This window comes from Rhizophagus irregularis, chromosome 15 (assembly GCF_026210795.1).
Source record: "Rhizophagus irregularis chromosome 15, complete sequence".
Lineage (NCBI taxonomy): Eukaryota > Fungi > Glomeromycota > Glomeromycetes > Glomerales > Glomeraceae > Rhizophagus > Rhizophagus irregularis.
The window spans coordinates 1,616,257-1,631,479 of NC_089443.1; the positions used below are offsets into that span (position 1 = coordinate 1,616,257).

At 28.3% G+C, this 15,223-nt stretch overlaps 4 protein-coding genes across 4 annotated transcripts; 3 read left to right on the forward strand and 1 right to left on the reverse strand.

The window, feature by feature from the left end:
* On the reverse strand, positions 1-1,974 carry OCT59_007080 (uncharacterized protein; the record flags this gene model as incomplete). Its single annotated transcript, XM_066146283.1, has 14 exons — positions 1-62; positions 142-175; positions 242-254; positions 527-532; positions 621-662; positions 738-778; positions 1,016-1,029; positions 1,121-1,165; positions 1,248-1,296; positions 1,390-1,436; positions 1,517-1,557; positions 1,642-1,681; positions 1,782-1,796; positions 1,911-1,974. 14 exons carry the CDS (start codon positions 1,972-1,974, stop codon positions 1-3), a joined length of 513 nt encoding a protein of 170 aa, XP_065998483.1.
* A 5,889-nt stretch (positions 1,975-7,863) lies between these two features.
* On the forward strand, positions 7,864-8,700 carry OCT59_007081 (uncharacterized protein; the record flags this gene model as incomplete). The annotated part of the gene is made up of 5 exons (XM_066146289.1): positions 7,864-7,919; positions 7,990-8,072; positions 8,272-8,366; positions 8,438-8,453; positions 8,516-8,700. 5 exons carry the CDS (start codon positions 7,864-7,866, stop codon positions 8,698-8,700), a joined length of 435 nt encoding a protein of 144 aa, XP_065998484.1.
* A 1,171-nt stretch (positions 8,701-9,871) lies between these two features.
* On the forward strand, positions 9,872-10,747 carry OCT59_007082 (uncharacterized protein; the record flags this gene model as incomplete). Its single annotated transcript, XM_066146298.1, has 4 exons — positions 9,872-9,955; positions 10,027-10,149; positions 10,348-10,442; positions 10,621-10,747. 4 exons carry the CDS (start codon positions 9,872-9,874, stop codon positions 10,745-10,747), a joined length of 429 nt encoding a protein of 142 aa, XP_065998485.1.
* A 1,754-nt stretch (positions 10,748-12,501) lies between these two features.
* Positions 12,502-15,041, forward strand: OCT59_007083 (uncharacterized protein; the record flags this gene model as incomplete). Its single annotated transcript, XM_066146307.1, has 14 exons — positions 12,502-12,699; positions 12,766-12,838; positions 12,912-13,003; positions 13,073-13,089; positions 13,164-13,289; positions 13,354-13,402; positions 13,489-13,785; positions 13,868-13,907; positions 13,996-14,042; positions 14,127-14,258; positions 14,333-14,541; positions 14,668-14,691; positions 14,771-14,826; positions 14,914-15,041. The coding sequence occupies 14 exons, from the start codon at positions 12,502-12,504 to the stop codon at positions 15,039-15,041; spliced, it is 1,488 nt and encodes a 495-aa protein (XP_065998486.1).
* Positions 15,042-15,223: the final 182 nt, after the last annotated feature.

The window sequence follows — 15,223 nt, forward strand, 5'->3', positions numbered from 1 at the left end:
TCAAAATGAACCATTTTGAAACTTACTAATCGATCCTATTATCCAGAATAAGGAAGCCGAAACTACAAAAAAAGATAATAAAAAAATTAATTAATAATAAAAAAAAAATTTTTAAAAAAAGTTTTTAAGTGAAAAACTTACCAATTCGATTCAGGAAGTGCGAAACTGTTGATTTCTACGAATTATAAGATAAAAAAATCAATAAAAAAAAATCAAAATTAATAATAAAAAAAAAACTTACCAATTCCAAGATGCTGATCTACACATCCTACTAAAGAAATCTACCGAAGCTGAAGAAAATTCCAAGAAAATGTCCTACAAAAGTAAGAGATAGAGGAATGGCAGGAAAAAATGAAAGAGGAGAGGGAAGGTGAGAGGGGAAGAGAGAAAGAAAGCCCCAGAGTTCCTACAAAATAAAGAAATAGAAATGTTAATACAGTATAACGTTTCTTTTTTAAAAAAAAAGAACTACTAAGATTCGTAATACTTACAAATTTTAGTTCTTTTTCGTTCTTCAGAAGCTCACCAAAACCTATAAAAAAAGAATAAAAATGGTTAGTAACCGTTCATAATAATAATAATAATAAAAAATAATAATAAAAACCAAGATTCATACTTACTTATAAATCTTGGTTTCTTCGATCTTTGGAAGCCAACTGAACCTATAAAAATAAAAGAAAAAAACGGTTAGAAACCGTTCATAATATTAAAAAAAAAATCCAAGGTTCGTAACGAACCTTAGTTCTCCTTTTTCCGATTCTCGGAAGCCCACCCAAACCTATAAAAAAAAAGAAAGAATGGTTAGTAAACCATTTGTAATATTATAAAAAAAAGAAATAGAATCAAGGTTCGTACTTACTTACGAATCTTGATTCTTCAGTTTTTCAGAAGCCCACCCAAGACACAGAACCTATAAAAAAAATGAAAAGAACGGTTAGTAACCGTTCATATAATAAAAAAACTAAAAAAAAACCAAGTTATGAAACTTGGTTTTTTCCGTTCTTCGGAAGTTTACCCGAACGGTTAAACCTATAAAAAAAATGAAAAGAACGGTTATTAGCAACCGTTCATTAATATTAAAAAAAAAATTAAAAAAAAATAAACCAAGATTCATACTTACGAATCTTGGTTTCTCTTTTTCCAAAGGTCAGAAGCCCATCTGATCCTAAAAAAAAGAAAGAATGGTTATTAGTAACCGTTTGTAATATTTTTTTTAAAAACAATAAAAAAAAATCCAAGATTCTTACGAATCTTTGGAATTTTCCTATTCTTCGGAATATGGAAGCCCATCCAATCCTAAAAAAAAAGAAAAGAATGGTTATTAGTAACTGTTCATTAATATTTAGAAAAAAATCAAAAAAAATAAGACCAAGATTCGTATTTACTTACGAATCTTGGTTTTTTCCGTTCTTCAGAACAAGAAAGCCTACTCAATCCTAAAAAAAAAAGAAAAAGAACAGCTATTAGTAACCATTCATAATATTAAAAAAAAAATAAAAAAAAATAAGATTCGTACGTGAATCTTTGGGTTTTCGTTCTTTGGAAGCTCTCCTGAACCTATAAAAAAAAATACAAGAATGGTTAGTAAACTGTTCGTAATAATAAAAAAATAACAAAAAAAAATTAAAGATTCGTACTTACGAATCTTTGGGTTTTCCGTTCTTTAGAAGCCCACCCGAACCTAAAAAAAGAAAGAACGGTTAGTAAACCGTTCATAATGATAATATTAAAAAAAACAAAAAAACAAAAAAAAAATATTTGATTTGTAATATAATACTTACGAATCTTAAAATACTCTTTCAGAAATCAATCTCCTTTCGTTTTACCCTTTTCCTTTCATTTTACCCTTTCATTTTTCCCTTTCGTTTTACCCTTTTATTTTACCTTTTCATTTTTCCCTTTCGTTTTACCCTTTCGTTTTACCCTTTCATTTTCCCTTTCATTTTTCCCTTTCATTTTCCCTTTCTTTTCCATTTTCCTTTTCCTTTCGTTTTACCCTATCCCTTTCGTTTTAACCTTTCCTTTCGTTTTTAGCTTCCCCTTTCATTTTTAGCTTCCCTTTTCGTTTTTAGCTTCTCCTTTCATTTTTAGCTTCCTCTTTCATTTTTAGCTTCCCTTTCATTTTAGCTTTCCCTTTCATTTTAGCTTTCCCTTTCATTTTAGCTTTCCCTTTCATTTTAGCTTTCCCTTTCATTTTTCGCTTCCCCTTTCATTTTTTCACTTCCCCTTTCATTTTTCGCTTCTCCTCTTGTTTTCTCTTCCCCTTTCATTTTCACTTCCTCTTGAAACCTATAAAAAAACAAGAATGGCTGGTAAACCGTTCTATAATATTAAAAAAAATCCACTATTTGTAATAATACTTACAAATCTCAGTCACGTCTTGGATCTACAAAAGCAAAAAATGAAAACGTTAGTAAACCGTTTCGTTAAAAAACAACAAAATAAAATTTGAAGGTATATATATACCTTCAAAATAGGAGTCCGGCCTTCTAAATGGGCGTCTTAGACCTATAAAAGAAAAAAAAACTGAGGGACAAAGGAAAAGGGGAAAGGGGAAAAGGATAAGAAAAGTAAAGGGACGAAGGGAAGTGAAAGGAGGGAAAGGGGAACGAAGGGAAAGGGAAGGGAAAGAAAGAAAATTAAAAAAAGTTTAAAAAAGAATGCAATAAGATGATCCTTTTTTAAACTTTTAATATGCGTAACATGTAATGCATAACATTTAATTAACATAATTCAACAAGGTTGAATATATGTCTAATCATAGATCATTACTAATTGAAGTCAAATTTTTTAATTTTAGTCGAATATAGGCTGAATTGTATTAAGGCCGAATATTCCTAGTGTAAATATCTTATTTTTTTTAGAAGTTAGAGGAAACTCGCAACTAAACAAATCAGACTTATTCACTTGGTACTAATGGTATGTATTTAAAGGAATGTGGTGGCATATATATATGGTAGTTTCTTTTATTCTAACATTTTTAAATTTTTATAGAAATGAGCAATAAATTAACAAAGATGCGAATTTATAGTTGTATTTATTCTAATTAAGAATTTAAGCCAAAGAAATAATTTTTTGTGCTAATTATAAAAATATTAATAATTAAAGAAAATACTATGTAATAATATAATTAATAAATAAATTATATATAAATAAATATACAAATAAAAATAATTTTAAATAATAAATAAAAAATAAAATTAATAAATAAATATTAAAAAAAATATCCTTAAGGATTCCTTAATGGTAAATTTAGAATCCTTAAGGATTTTATAGAATTCTTTTGATAGGGAATCCTCGCTGGTGGGAAAGGTTCCTTAGGGATCTTTACTAATTACGAGATTTTAGGAATCTTGAGGATCTGCACCCCAAAAATTTACTGATGTTGTGTACATAATTGAGGATTGTTTACGGGTATCATTAAAAATATCCTCTATAGTCATACCTTTATCAAATCATTCTGCATTGCCACATTTCAATTGACGTACATCACTTATTGACATTGCTTCAACTTTCTTTACTCTTTGTTCCATCACTTCCCAGTTATTATTACTACCTGATTTCGTTAGTAAAAGTTTGATTAAAAATAAACTGATTCTGCTTTGCATTATCAGCTGGTTTGAACTCAACTATTAAAAGATTGGTATAAAGGGATACATTGTGGCAAGCATCTATATGAACCTCTGTATCAACAAAGTAATTTGGGATATCTGAGAGCAAGGCATGGAACAACACTTTTGTGACCAACTCTCTGTCTTCATAAAGATTTCCTCTTTTAATCCATTTCTTTAATTTTGATTCAATGTATAAACACAACTCATCAACATTATGATCATTGAGAAAACTGTTGATGCTGTGTCTCAGAAGAGAGTTTGTATTGCATTATTTAAAGACTACTATAATAACATGAATATGTCATTTTGGTGGCATTTTTTCCCAATATTCCCCAATTTTGCGGGTAGCAAGAAGCATATTGGAGTTTTGAAGAGGAAAATTTGCTAATTCATCATCATGATTGTCTGGAATTTTGATCTTCCAAAGTTTAATATCTTTTGCTATGATAGAGGTGTTAATTTTCTCTCTAATAAGATCTTTTAGCTCACCAATAGTGTTTTCCTTTCTAATTTTTATTGTAATAGCATGCACGGCTGCAGGCACATCCCCACGAACCTAACAAAAAAGGGTTATATAACTTCAGAATTTTTTTGATGGCTAAACATTTTCTTTATCTTCATTTTGCTTCATTTTTTTGGGATTCTATAGTAATAAATATGTTAGCATAACAAATATGTTAGCTTAGTAAATTAAGAGTTTCAATAATGTATTCACTCACCCTTTCACATTCCTCAATTGCTTCCTGCCAGAACTTTTGTAAATATTTCTTGTGTTGTGAACGTTCTGTTTACCTGTTATAAGAAATGAATTATTAGCAGTGCGCAAATTTTTTATTTAGTAGTAGAAGAAGGTACATAGCCAGTTCCTCCTCCAGAATAAGCAGACTTTTACCAACAACAAAGTTAGGGTACCTGAATTGAAAGATTGGTGGTACCAAGCGAACAAACCCAGTAATTCTCCAAAGTTGAGATGCAGTCAACTAGGGAGTTACCCTTAGGGCGCCTGAATTGAAAGATTGGTGGTACCAAGCGAACAAACCCAGTAATTCTCCAAAGTCGAGACGCAGTCAACTAAGGAGCTACTACCTTACTTTGCAAAATAAAAAATAAAATGTACCTTCTTTTCAATGAAATGAAAATTTTTTGTTCCAACAATAATTCTGCCTCTTTTAGAAAATGACGAGCCCACAAAGTATCAAGACTATTGCATGTGTTTGCAGATGAGATTGAAGCGATGATGGTGTCACAGTTAGCATCCGATATGATAAGTCATTGCTTCGCATTTTTTTTATAAAAGAAATAAGGTCTAAAAGGTAGAAAGGTTGGCGAAAATTAGAAATTGACCAATTGACTAGGTAGTTTGTTCACAGGACTCACCATTTTGGGGTAGTTCTCAGATGTGTTCTCAGATGCGCTCATGATTAACTTTTAAGAATCTGGTTAAGCTTATTATTTAGCTTTTTAAGAAACCAATTTTTTTATTAGAATCTGATTTTTTTTATTAGCTCCATTAATAGGTGTCATTACTTTAAATATAATTTGATTTTGGAATTTTTTTTCAAAATTTGAATGACTCAAATTAATTCAACAAAGTAATCTTTACGAATTATTAGTCTTGAATCATAATCATATTAAGATGACGGGAAAAAAGTATTATTAATTTAATTACATTATTTCATTGATAAAGCTGATTAAACACAGTTTAAATACTTTCGCATTGATATGTCAATCCGAACTAAATCACTTGCCAAACTGAATCATTCGATGTCTTAAAGTGAATGAAAATATTTGATTATCCAAGACTAATTGTTACTTGTTAACAATTTCATCTAATTATGATCGAACATTCGAGTTCATCATTAACAAATGATCTACAAACGCGTGATATATAACCAATCAATTAATACGTGACCAATTAATCGTAATCGATATCGATATTTATTTTATCATAAAACACATATTTTAGTCAATTTCATTATTCATATATATTACTTTTAGCGTAAAATAATTTACGTGATACAAAATAATGTCCAGTAATGACTCATAATGCATAATTTGAAAAAAATCAACGTAATTGATTAACTACCATATTCATTAACGTAACCGATTGTCATACTGTACACTCTGATTAAAAATAGTGCAACAAATTTAAATGAGTCGACGATGACTAAACACAGCTTGGAACTTTATTTACATTGATCAATTATGCAAGATGCGTCTTAGTGATTGCGAAATTGGATTTACTTTCTTTGCTCATCACGACTTAGATTAAGTCTTCTATGACATATTTTTAGTAATTTATTATTTTTTAAAAATGAGTAAAGTTGACAAAAGAAAAAGCTGGAAAACGTATTTTATTTATTTGTTTTTTATATATAAAACATATTAATAAAGATATTAATACTAATTATTTTTCGGACTTAATTATTACGGACACCGGACACCGGACAGCTGGACAGCTGGACGGGAGGAATAACTTGACAATGTCCCGGAATGTCCCAGTCAGAACCATTTATGTGAAAGCTAGTACCTAACATTAAAGATTAGACACAACAAACTAGTAATGAAGCTAATAAGAATGCAAGAAATACTAAATCTCGTGAGAACTGTGATTTTAATTCCACTTTGTATAAAATTAATCCAATACTATCTTTATAGAAAATTAATTTTGATAAAAGTATTACTTCATATAAAAATCTCTAATTTCAAAATTGAAAATGAATTTAGAAATAGGAATTACCACTTAATAATAAATCTCAGTAAGATTCACAATAATCCATTTATGATTAATATTATTCTTCACTGAATTCGTCTCCTGTTGATATAATTCAATCGCTTTATCATAAAATAAATCAATTTTGATAATCTCACTGATGCCAAATTCTTATAACTTTAAAAAAGCAGGCTTTTCAGTTCTATGACCAAGTTTATTAACAAGACCCAACATAATATTGTGCTAATATGTTACTTTCTCTGATGCATTAATAAACGAGTCAAATTCTTCGTCATATAGTTAACTATTTTAATTTTTTTTTAGATGGAATGTTTTCATCAATGATAAATACTATTTCTTTATATCCATATTATCAAAATTTTGAATAGCTTGAGAAAGTTCCTAATTATTAAATGTTATCCTTTCAATAATAAATTATTTAAGCTCCTTTCAATATTTGATGATACAAATTATTACTATCCGATAACGTTGAAGATTAGTCAATTGCTTTTAATTTTTACTAATGATCGGACGCACGATCTCGTTCATTTTCTTAACATTCTAAAAAATATAAATAATATATTGTAAAATTATAAGATTAAAGGTTTATTTTATCAAAGGAACTACATGTCAGTATAATTGTATATATAAACTTCTATAATTGGTGTGGTGTATTAAAAACGGGCTTTTCTCAACGACCTTGCAAAATTTCTAAAGCCAATTGTTTATCTTATCATTTTAATGGACTAATAAACTACCAGAGTGCTATTAAAAAAATTACACGTTTTTATGCCTTCATTATGTAATAGGATACGGCATAATCTATCGAAATTATTGTCCAAGTAAGAATATTGAAGTTTTCTTTCAAATAATATTAAGATCAGAATTATCGCATTTAAATAATTTTTTTGCTTAAATAATTTGATTTTCTAATAGAGAATAAAAGAAATAATCATATTTTCTTTTTGTGAAATCAAATAAAAATATTGTGCACTGAGTATTTTATAATTCAATAATATTGTTACAAGTTTGTATATCATGTTGAAACTTGATCTAAATTAAAAATAATATACATATATAATTTTTACAATAATCTTTTCCGAATCCTCCAGTGTCAATTTTTGAATAATAAAACTCCTTAGAAATGGCGACATACTTCGGTCTCCGATCAATGATTCTTATTATTGTTTTCAAACTTTTAAATTTTTTATAAGGTTTATAATTATTATTACTTATTTCCTCTATTATTATGCCATTTAGAATTGCAGAATTTGCCATGTAACCAATATACGAAATTATTTTTCTGTTCTAAAATAAAACTTCTTTATTAGATAATCCTAACTAAAATGAATTAAACTTTCATTCTTGAATTTTGTGTAGCGCTTTTCTAGTACTGGCAAAATATTTCCGCTATCAATCCATTTAAAAATGAAAGGATAATCTGCTGCAACAAATTAAAGTTATATAGGTTTTGTACTTTAAATTATTTATTTATTTTTTCAAAAAAAATTCTTTTTTTTAAAAATCCTTAACAAAATGAATGCCCTTATAGCCATTTTAGCTGTGATATCTTTTATGACCTTTAAAATACTGTATATCAATTAACAAAAGTACCTAAAGGACTTAAAATGTACCGACATTAAGTTTTTTAAATTTACTTAGTACAATATTAGCTAATGCTGGATCAGATCAGCGTTGGGAAACCTCACGTGAGACTTTGGAGAAAGAAGGAATCGCAAAGGTTAGTAATATTATGGTTATTCATCCTATCATTAAAACAGAATCTGAAAAATTTTTAATAGTCTTGGTTTAACGGATAACGGATTCTCGTGGTAACCGATTTGGAATTGGCAAAAGATATAATTATGAAAACAGGTTACAATATTTTAAAATTTATTTATTTAATTTTATCATAATTTTAACGTAAAATATTTTATGAATTAGATTTGTATCCTAAAGCTTTACTCAAAGAATTGTTTCCAAAATCTTTAATAACTCAATATTATGGCCGTGTAAACTTAGTATTGTCTAATGGAGACGTGAGTAAAATATAGTACAAATGTTTTAACCTTGTAATCGAAGCTAATCGTTGATATTTAAACTTATATAGGATTGGAACGTCATCGGTATGTGCATTATTTATTTACATGTAGTATTACATAAATAATTAATTTCTTTTATAATTTAGTCGTATTGCAATTTGCAATCAAACCTTCTTTTCGAAATTTGCCAGAACACGTTTTTATTGAATCGAAATTATTGAATGTCATGGAAAAAGTTGACAATAAACCTATTGAAATTGAAAATCTCATACATAGGATGGCTTTAGATGTTCTTGGAAGAGCTGACTTTGGTTTTGATTTTAATGTATGAATCAATTTTTCTATATATATAGATATAAAAGTACTAACGTTAAACTTGTATTAATTGATATTATTGATGGTTGTAATTAGGGATGTTAACGGTCCGGTCCGGATTGACCGGACCGATAGGACCGTCAGTCGTCCTATAGTCGGCCCGAATTATGGCAGTGTAACGTTTATACAATTCCAAAAAAGGAAATTTTTATTTTCGCGAAAATTGAAGTTTGTTGCACGAGGTTACATAAGTTTCCAAAAAGGAAATTTTGTTAATTCCGGTAAAAATTATGCGAAGTATTGTAACAAACTAACGCCAAAATTTTTTTTATGGGACCGATCGGTCCCGTCCTCGGTCCAAAACCGGACCAAGACGGACCGGACCGGTCCGTTAACATCCCTAGTAATCAAGAATATTGAAGATCCAAATAATGTATGTCACTACTTATAATGAAGTGATGGAAGAAATAAACAACCCACTTTATCTTCTTTTTTCATTCCTTGATTATTTTCAGAGTACTGAAACACTTAAGAAAGTAATAATTTATACGATGAAATCGTTGAAAGCAAACGTAAATCAGAAAACGGAAGAAATAGAAAAAAAAATTAATAATAATTCTGCTGACTTATTAGAGCATATGATACAAGCCTGTAATGACCCAGAAATCCTACTTTAACAAGCGAAGAATTACGAGTAAGAATTATAATTTATATAAAATAACTTTAGAATTACTAATATCAGTTATTTTATAGCATAATCTTGCAATTTTTATGTTGGCTGGTCATGATACTAGTAAGAAGAATTTTAATTATACATTACGTTTTGTTTATCATTATTATATTTATTACAGTATTTGCAAAATAACGGATCACCTAATTCATACGCAGTCATACGCAATCATACGCCAGTAATTCCGGCCAAATTATAATTTTGGCCAGAATTATAAAATGCTATGCCGATCATATCCTTTTTTGGTGATAGCGTTCCACAATTTTTTTCCAAAAAATGAAAATTTCCTTTTTAGAACCTGTGTAACAAAAATTTCTAAAATGGAAATTATAATTCTGGTCAAATTCATAATTTGGCCAGAATTATGCCGATCAATTATGCTCTTTGTGCATGACTGCGTATGAACCTTCGGAGCAAAAATGAATTGGGTGGTCCATTATTTTTGCAAATAGCTGTAATGCAAACAATTTTTGTTATTCCATTAATGAAATTAGCCGCGAATGCTTTAACAACTATTTTATATCTTTTAGCCGTTCACAAGGTATTGAGTTTAAAAATTTCAAAGTTTCGTGCAATATATAATTATCTTTGTTTAATTTTTTTATTAATAAGGATGTGCAAAAAAATGAAATATTACGTGTTCTTGGTGATAATTTGATGCTAAGTGTGGAACGACAAAAAGAATTAAAATATATAAACATGGTTATAAATGAAAATCTGAGATTATATCCTCCGGTATGCGTTTAGAGGGACTTTCTAACATTTAATTTTAAATTTATTTATTAACAGTCTTCTTTAAAATCTATAATATATTATTAGATTCCATAATTACCTCGAAGATTTAATTCACAAGAAATTAAATTCCGAAATCATGTAATTCCAGCTAAAACGTCTATAGTATTATTCGTTTATGGAGTCCATCATTCATCAAAGAATTGGGAAGATCCCGAAAAATTTATTCCTGAAAGATTTGAGAATGAAAAACATGATCATTATGCTTGGTTAAGTTTTGGTGGCGGTAATAGATTGTAAGTTAAGTTTATTTTATGTGAAGAAAAAATTAAATTCTATTAATATTAAATTAAATTTATTTTTGATAAATTAGATGTTTATTGAACAAGGAATAACTCTGTGCGCTTTATAAGTTACTTAGTTTTAATATTTATATTATTTACTAAAGTTAGTTTTTATATTTAATATAGTAAGAAAATATGAAGTATCTTTACCAGCAGATAGTAGTATTCATAAAGATAAATTAAGAATTGTAAGTGATGGTAGTGGAACTATGGGTCTACATCCAATACCTTTAATATTTAAAAGAAGAACCGATTAAGTAAATTTATTTTTTTAAAAAAATCATTTTCCAGTTCCATCGTGCTCAATACTATCCCTTCGTATGTAAATCTTGGCAGGCAAATTTGCCTGCAAGCAAAATTATGAGCCAAGGAAAATCATTGCTCATTAAGACGAATCCAATAATGGTTATGAGCCAAGGAAATTCATTGCTCATCAAGACGATGGTGGTTATGAGCCAAGGAAAATCATTGCTCATCAAGACCGAATCCAAAGATCAGTTGCAAATTGGGCAGATCGCAATAATTATATGCTTTATATTTTTTCAATTTGTGACAGATTTATCGCACCTAGAGATACGTGGTTACCACCATTAGATTCGTCTTGATGAGACAATTCCAATGAACTGTATATAATCCTTCTATGATCACCGAATGGCTCATAATTTTGCTTAGAAATTTATTTGCCTGCTTATTTGAATCTTATTTGTCTGTAAAATTTTCAAGCAAGATTTCTAGTCATAGAAACATGGAATACAGCTCATTGGAATCGTTTCATTAAGACGAATCTAATGATAGTAAACACGTATCTCTAGGTGTGATAAATCTGCCACAAATTGAAAAAATATAAAGCATATAATTATTGCGATCTGCCTAATTTGCAACTGATCTACCACCACCATTGGATTCGGTCTTGTTGAGCAATGATTTTCCTTGGCATAACCACCATTGGATTCGTCTTGATGAGCAATGATTTTCCTTGGCTCATAATTTTGCTTGCAGGCAAATTTGCCTGCCAAGGTCTACAAACGAAGGAATAGTCATATGATTTTTTTTATTCATTCGTTTTTATTCACCTTTACTTTTTATTTGTGTCTAGCTAAGCCAAAATAGTTGATCAAAAGGTTGTTATGATGCAGCGATATATTATTTGTGATTATATCCAGTGGTAATATGACATACATTTATGATTATAAAAATTGTCGCACGACTGTACGGTATAGTTTTAAGAATCTATTTATATAATGTCGCTAAAGAAGCATAAGAAGTATAAACATATGCCTTGTTTCATAGTTAGATCTTCGTTATATGAACGACCAATAATATTCTTGCACGACCAATCTGCTACTATGACTAGTACATATCACGTAATTCAATAAAATAGATTTTCACGTACGTCATTGGATGTCGGGATGTCGGGAATATAAAATCAAAAATAGAAATTTGTTTAGTGGGTATATAAGGGAGTAATTATTATCACGAAGACGTGGCAATTTTTAATAAATGTATAGTATTAAATTAAAATTAGTTGAATGAACATTATTTGTTTGCCTCATAAAGTTATGCAGAGTCATAATAATATACTTCAGGAGCAGGTAATCTCTAAATATTTATGTGAATCACCTAAATGTTTATTTACAATTTATAATCATAAATCTGTTTTTTTCGATTTATCAGGCTGTAATTGTCCAAAATTCTTTTTTCGATTTAAATGGAATTTCCATAAATATCGGTTATCAACTTATTATCTAAATATAATTTTGAAACTTCATATAATATTTTGTACAATTGGTTCCTTGTAATATTAAGTTTTATTTTGTAACTGCTGAAAGTTTATCCGTTAAATTGGTAGTTAACCGACGGGCCGGTTAAGTTACGTCCGGTAATTTTGATTATCAGTCGAAGTATATATAAAGCCTCCAAAATAAAATGTTAACTCTCAGTTAAAAATATTTCGAACTTATTTCCTTCTATTTTAAATATATATTCCTTTTTCTTGCAATCAATTAACAAAATGAATTACATTGTAGTTATTTTAGTTTTATCCTTTATAGCTTATAAGATTTATCAAAAAACAAGAGTACCTGAAGGACTTAAAAATATACCGACATTGAGCTTCCTAGATCTTCTTATTGAAATATTTACTAAAGTTGGGCCAGATAAGCGTTGGGAAAATACGCGTGATGTTTTAGAGAAAGAAGGAATTGGGAAGGTAATAATACCTTAGAAATATTCATTTTCATTAAAAATTTCTTAAAAAATAAATTTTTTTAAATAGCTTTGGTTCAATGGACAATGGACTATTACGGTAACGGATTTGGGGCTAGTAAAAGACATAATGACAAAAACAGGTAAGGAATTTTATTAAAGATATTACTTACTGTAGTTCTTTTATTGGCTAGATTTTAACTTTATAATTTTTAGATTTGTATCCTAAAGCCTTACTCGAAGAGTCATTTCCCACGTCTTTAATAACTAAATATTATGGTACTAATGTAGTACTCTCAAACGGAGACGTGAGTATGGTTTTTAATAATCACATGATTTATTTTCCTGAAGCTAATGATAGATTAATTATTATGTAGGTTTGGAAACGCCATCGGTATATACTAATTGCATTAATTATTAAGGATAGAATTCATGATGTATAAATAATTAATTTCCTTTATCTTTTAGTCGTATTGCAAATCCTTCTTTTCGAAATTTACCGGTACATGTATTTGTTGAATCTACCACGAAATTGTTAAATGTCATGGAAAAGATTGACAATGAACCAATAGAAGTTAAAAGTCTTATGCATAGGTAAGGAAAGATATATTGTAAACTTATATTTCTTAAGTTGCTAATTAAGAGCAAAATTTGATAGATTGGCCTTGGATGTTCTTGGAAAAGCTGCTTTTGGCTTTGACTTTAACGTAAGAATATATATATATATTTACTTAAGGGTACACTTATGTTTTGCTATCAATTTATAATTACATTTATTGGTAATTAAAACTAGAATCTCGAAGATCCAAATAACGTATATGTCACTACTTATAATGAAGTGATGGCAGAATTGAGCAAACCATTATATTTTGTCTTTTCATTCCTTGATTATCTTCCACGTTTCGAAGCACTTAGGAAGATAGAAAAACTTAATAGTTTATATGATGAAATTGTTGAAAGCAAACATAAAGCAATGAAAATGGGAGAAATAGAAAAGAAAATAAATAATAAATCTGCTGACTTGTTAGAGCATATGGTATATGCTTGCAATGACCCGGATAATCCAACTTTGACAAATGAAGAATTACGAGTAAGAATTATGATTTATTTAAATATGATTTTTTTCTAACTTTGGAATTTTATTAAATATCAATATTTTTTTGTATTTGTAGCATGATCTTGCAATGTTTATGTTAGCTGGTCATGATACTAGTAAGAACTTTAATTATACGTTGTTTTATTTATTTTTATTGCAGTTTTATTAATATAAAAATCTTTATTCTCCCAATAATGTAATTAGCCGCGAATGCTTTAACAACTATTCTATATCTTCTAGCCATTCACAAGGTATTAATTAAGAATTTCATGCAAATGTTCTTTCTTTTTACTATATAATTAAGTTAATTACCTTTACTTTCTCATTAAAATAAGGACACGCAAAAAAAAGTTCGTGATGAAATATTACGTGTTCTTGGTGATAATTTAATACCAAGTGTAGAGCAACAAAAAGAATTAAAATATATGAACATGGTTATAAATGAAAACTTGAGATTATATCCTCCAGTATGTATTAAATGACTTTTTTAACATTTAATTTAATTTCATTTATTAATTATCTTTTAAAATTTTAAATATAGGTCGCACAATTACCTCAAAGATTTAATTCACAAGAAATTAAATTCCGTAATCATGTAATTCCAGCAAAAACACCCATTGAATTATCCATTTATGGAATTCATCATTCATCAAGAAATTGGAAAGATCCTGAAAAATTTATTCCCGAAAGATTCGAGAATGAAAAACATGACCATTATTCTTGGTTAGGTTTTGGTGGCGGTAATAGATTGTAAGTTGATAATTATATATGAAATTTTCCAGCACGTGACATTTAACCAATCAAATACGTCAATATCTTCTTGTTATAACGAATCAGCCAATTAAATTCTTTAAATTCTAAGCTATAATCATGTAGCGAGTTTGAGATTAAAACTGGAGGGTTCGTTATATCGAGAGCTGACTGTAAATATATGAAATTTCGAAATTTACCTAAAAAAAATATTTTATTCTATAAATAGATGTTTAGGAATTAATTTCTCGCTTATTGAACAAAGGATAATATTATGTGCTTTATGTAAGTTATTTTTTTGATCTTACAATTTTATTATTTTATTTATTTTAGTAAAAATTTTATTAAACTAATTTTTATATGCCATTACAGTAAGAAAATATGAAGTATCTTTACCAGCAGATAGTATTCATAAAGATAAATTACAAATTGAACCTGAAGTTAGCGGAACTTCAGGTCCACATCCAGTACCTTTAATCTTTAAAAGAAGAACAGAATAAATATTCGTAACTTTAGAAATAATATTAGACTTATTTTGTATTATTTGTAACTGTATTTTGATTATTTATTTTATATTAATTAATAATTATACATACATTTGAAATAATTGCATAAATAAAAACAAATCATATACTACCAAGTTCAAATTTAAGCTCTTTATTTACTTCTTTTATCCATAAAA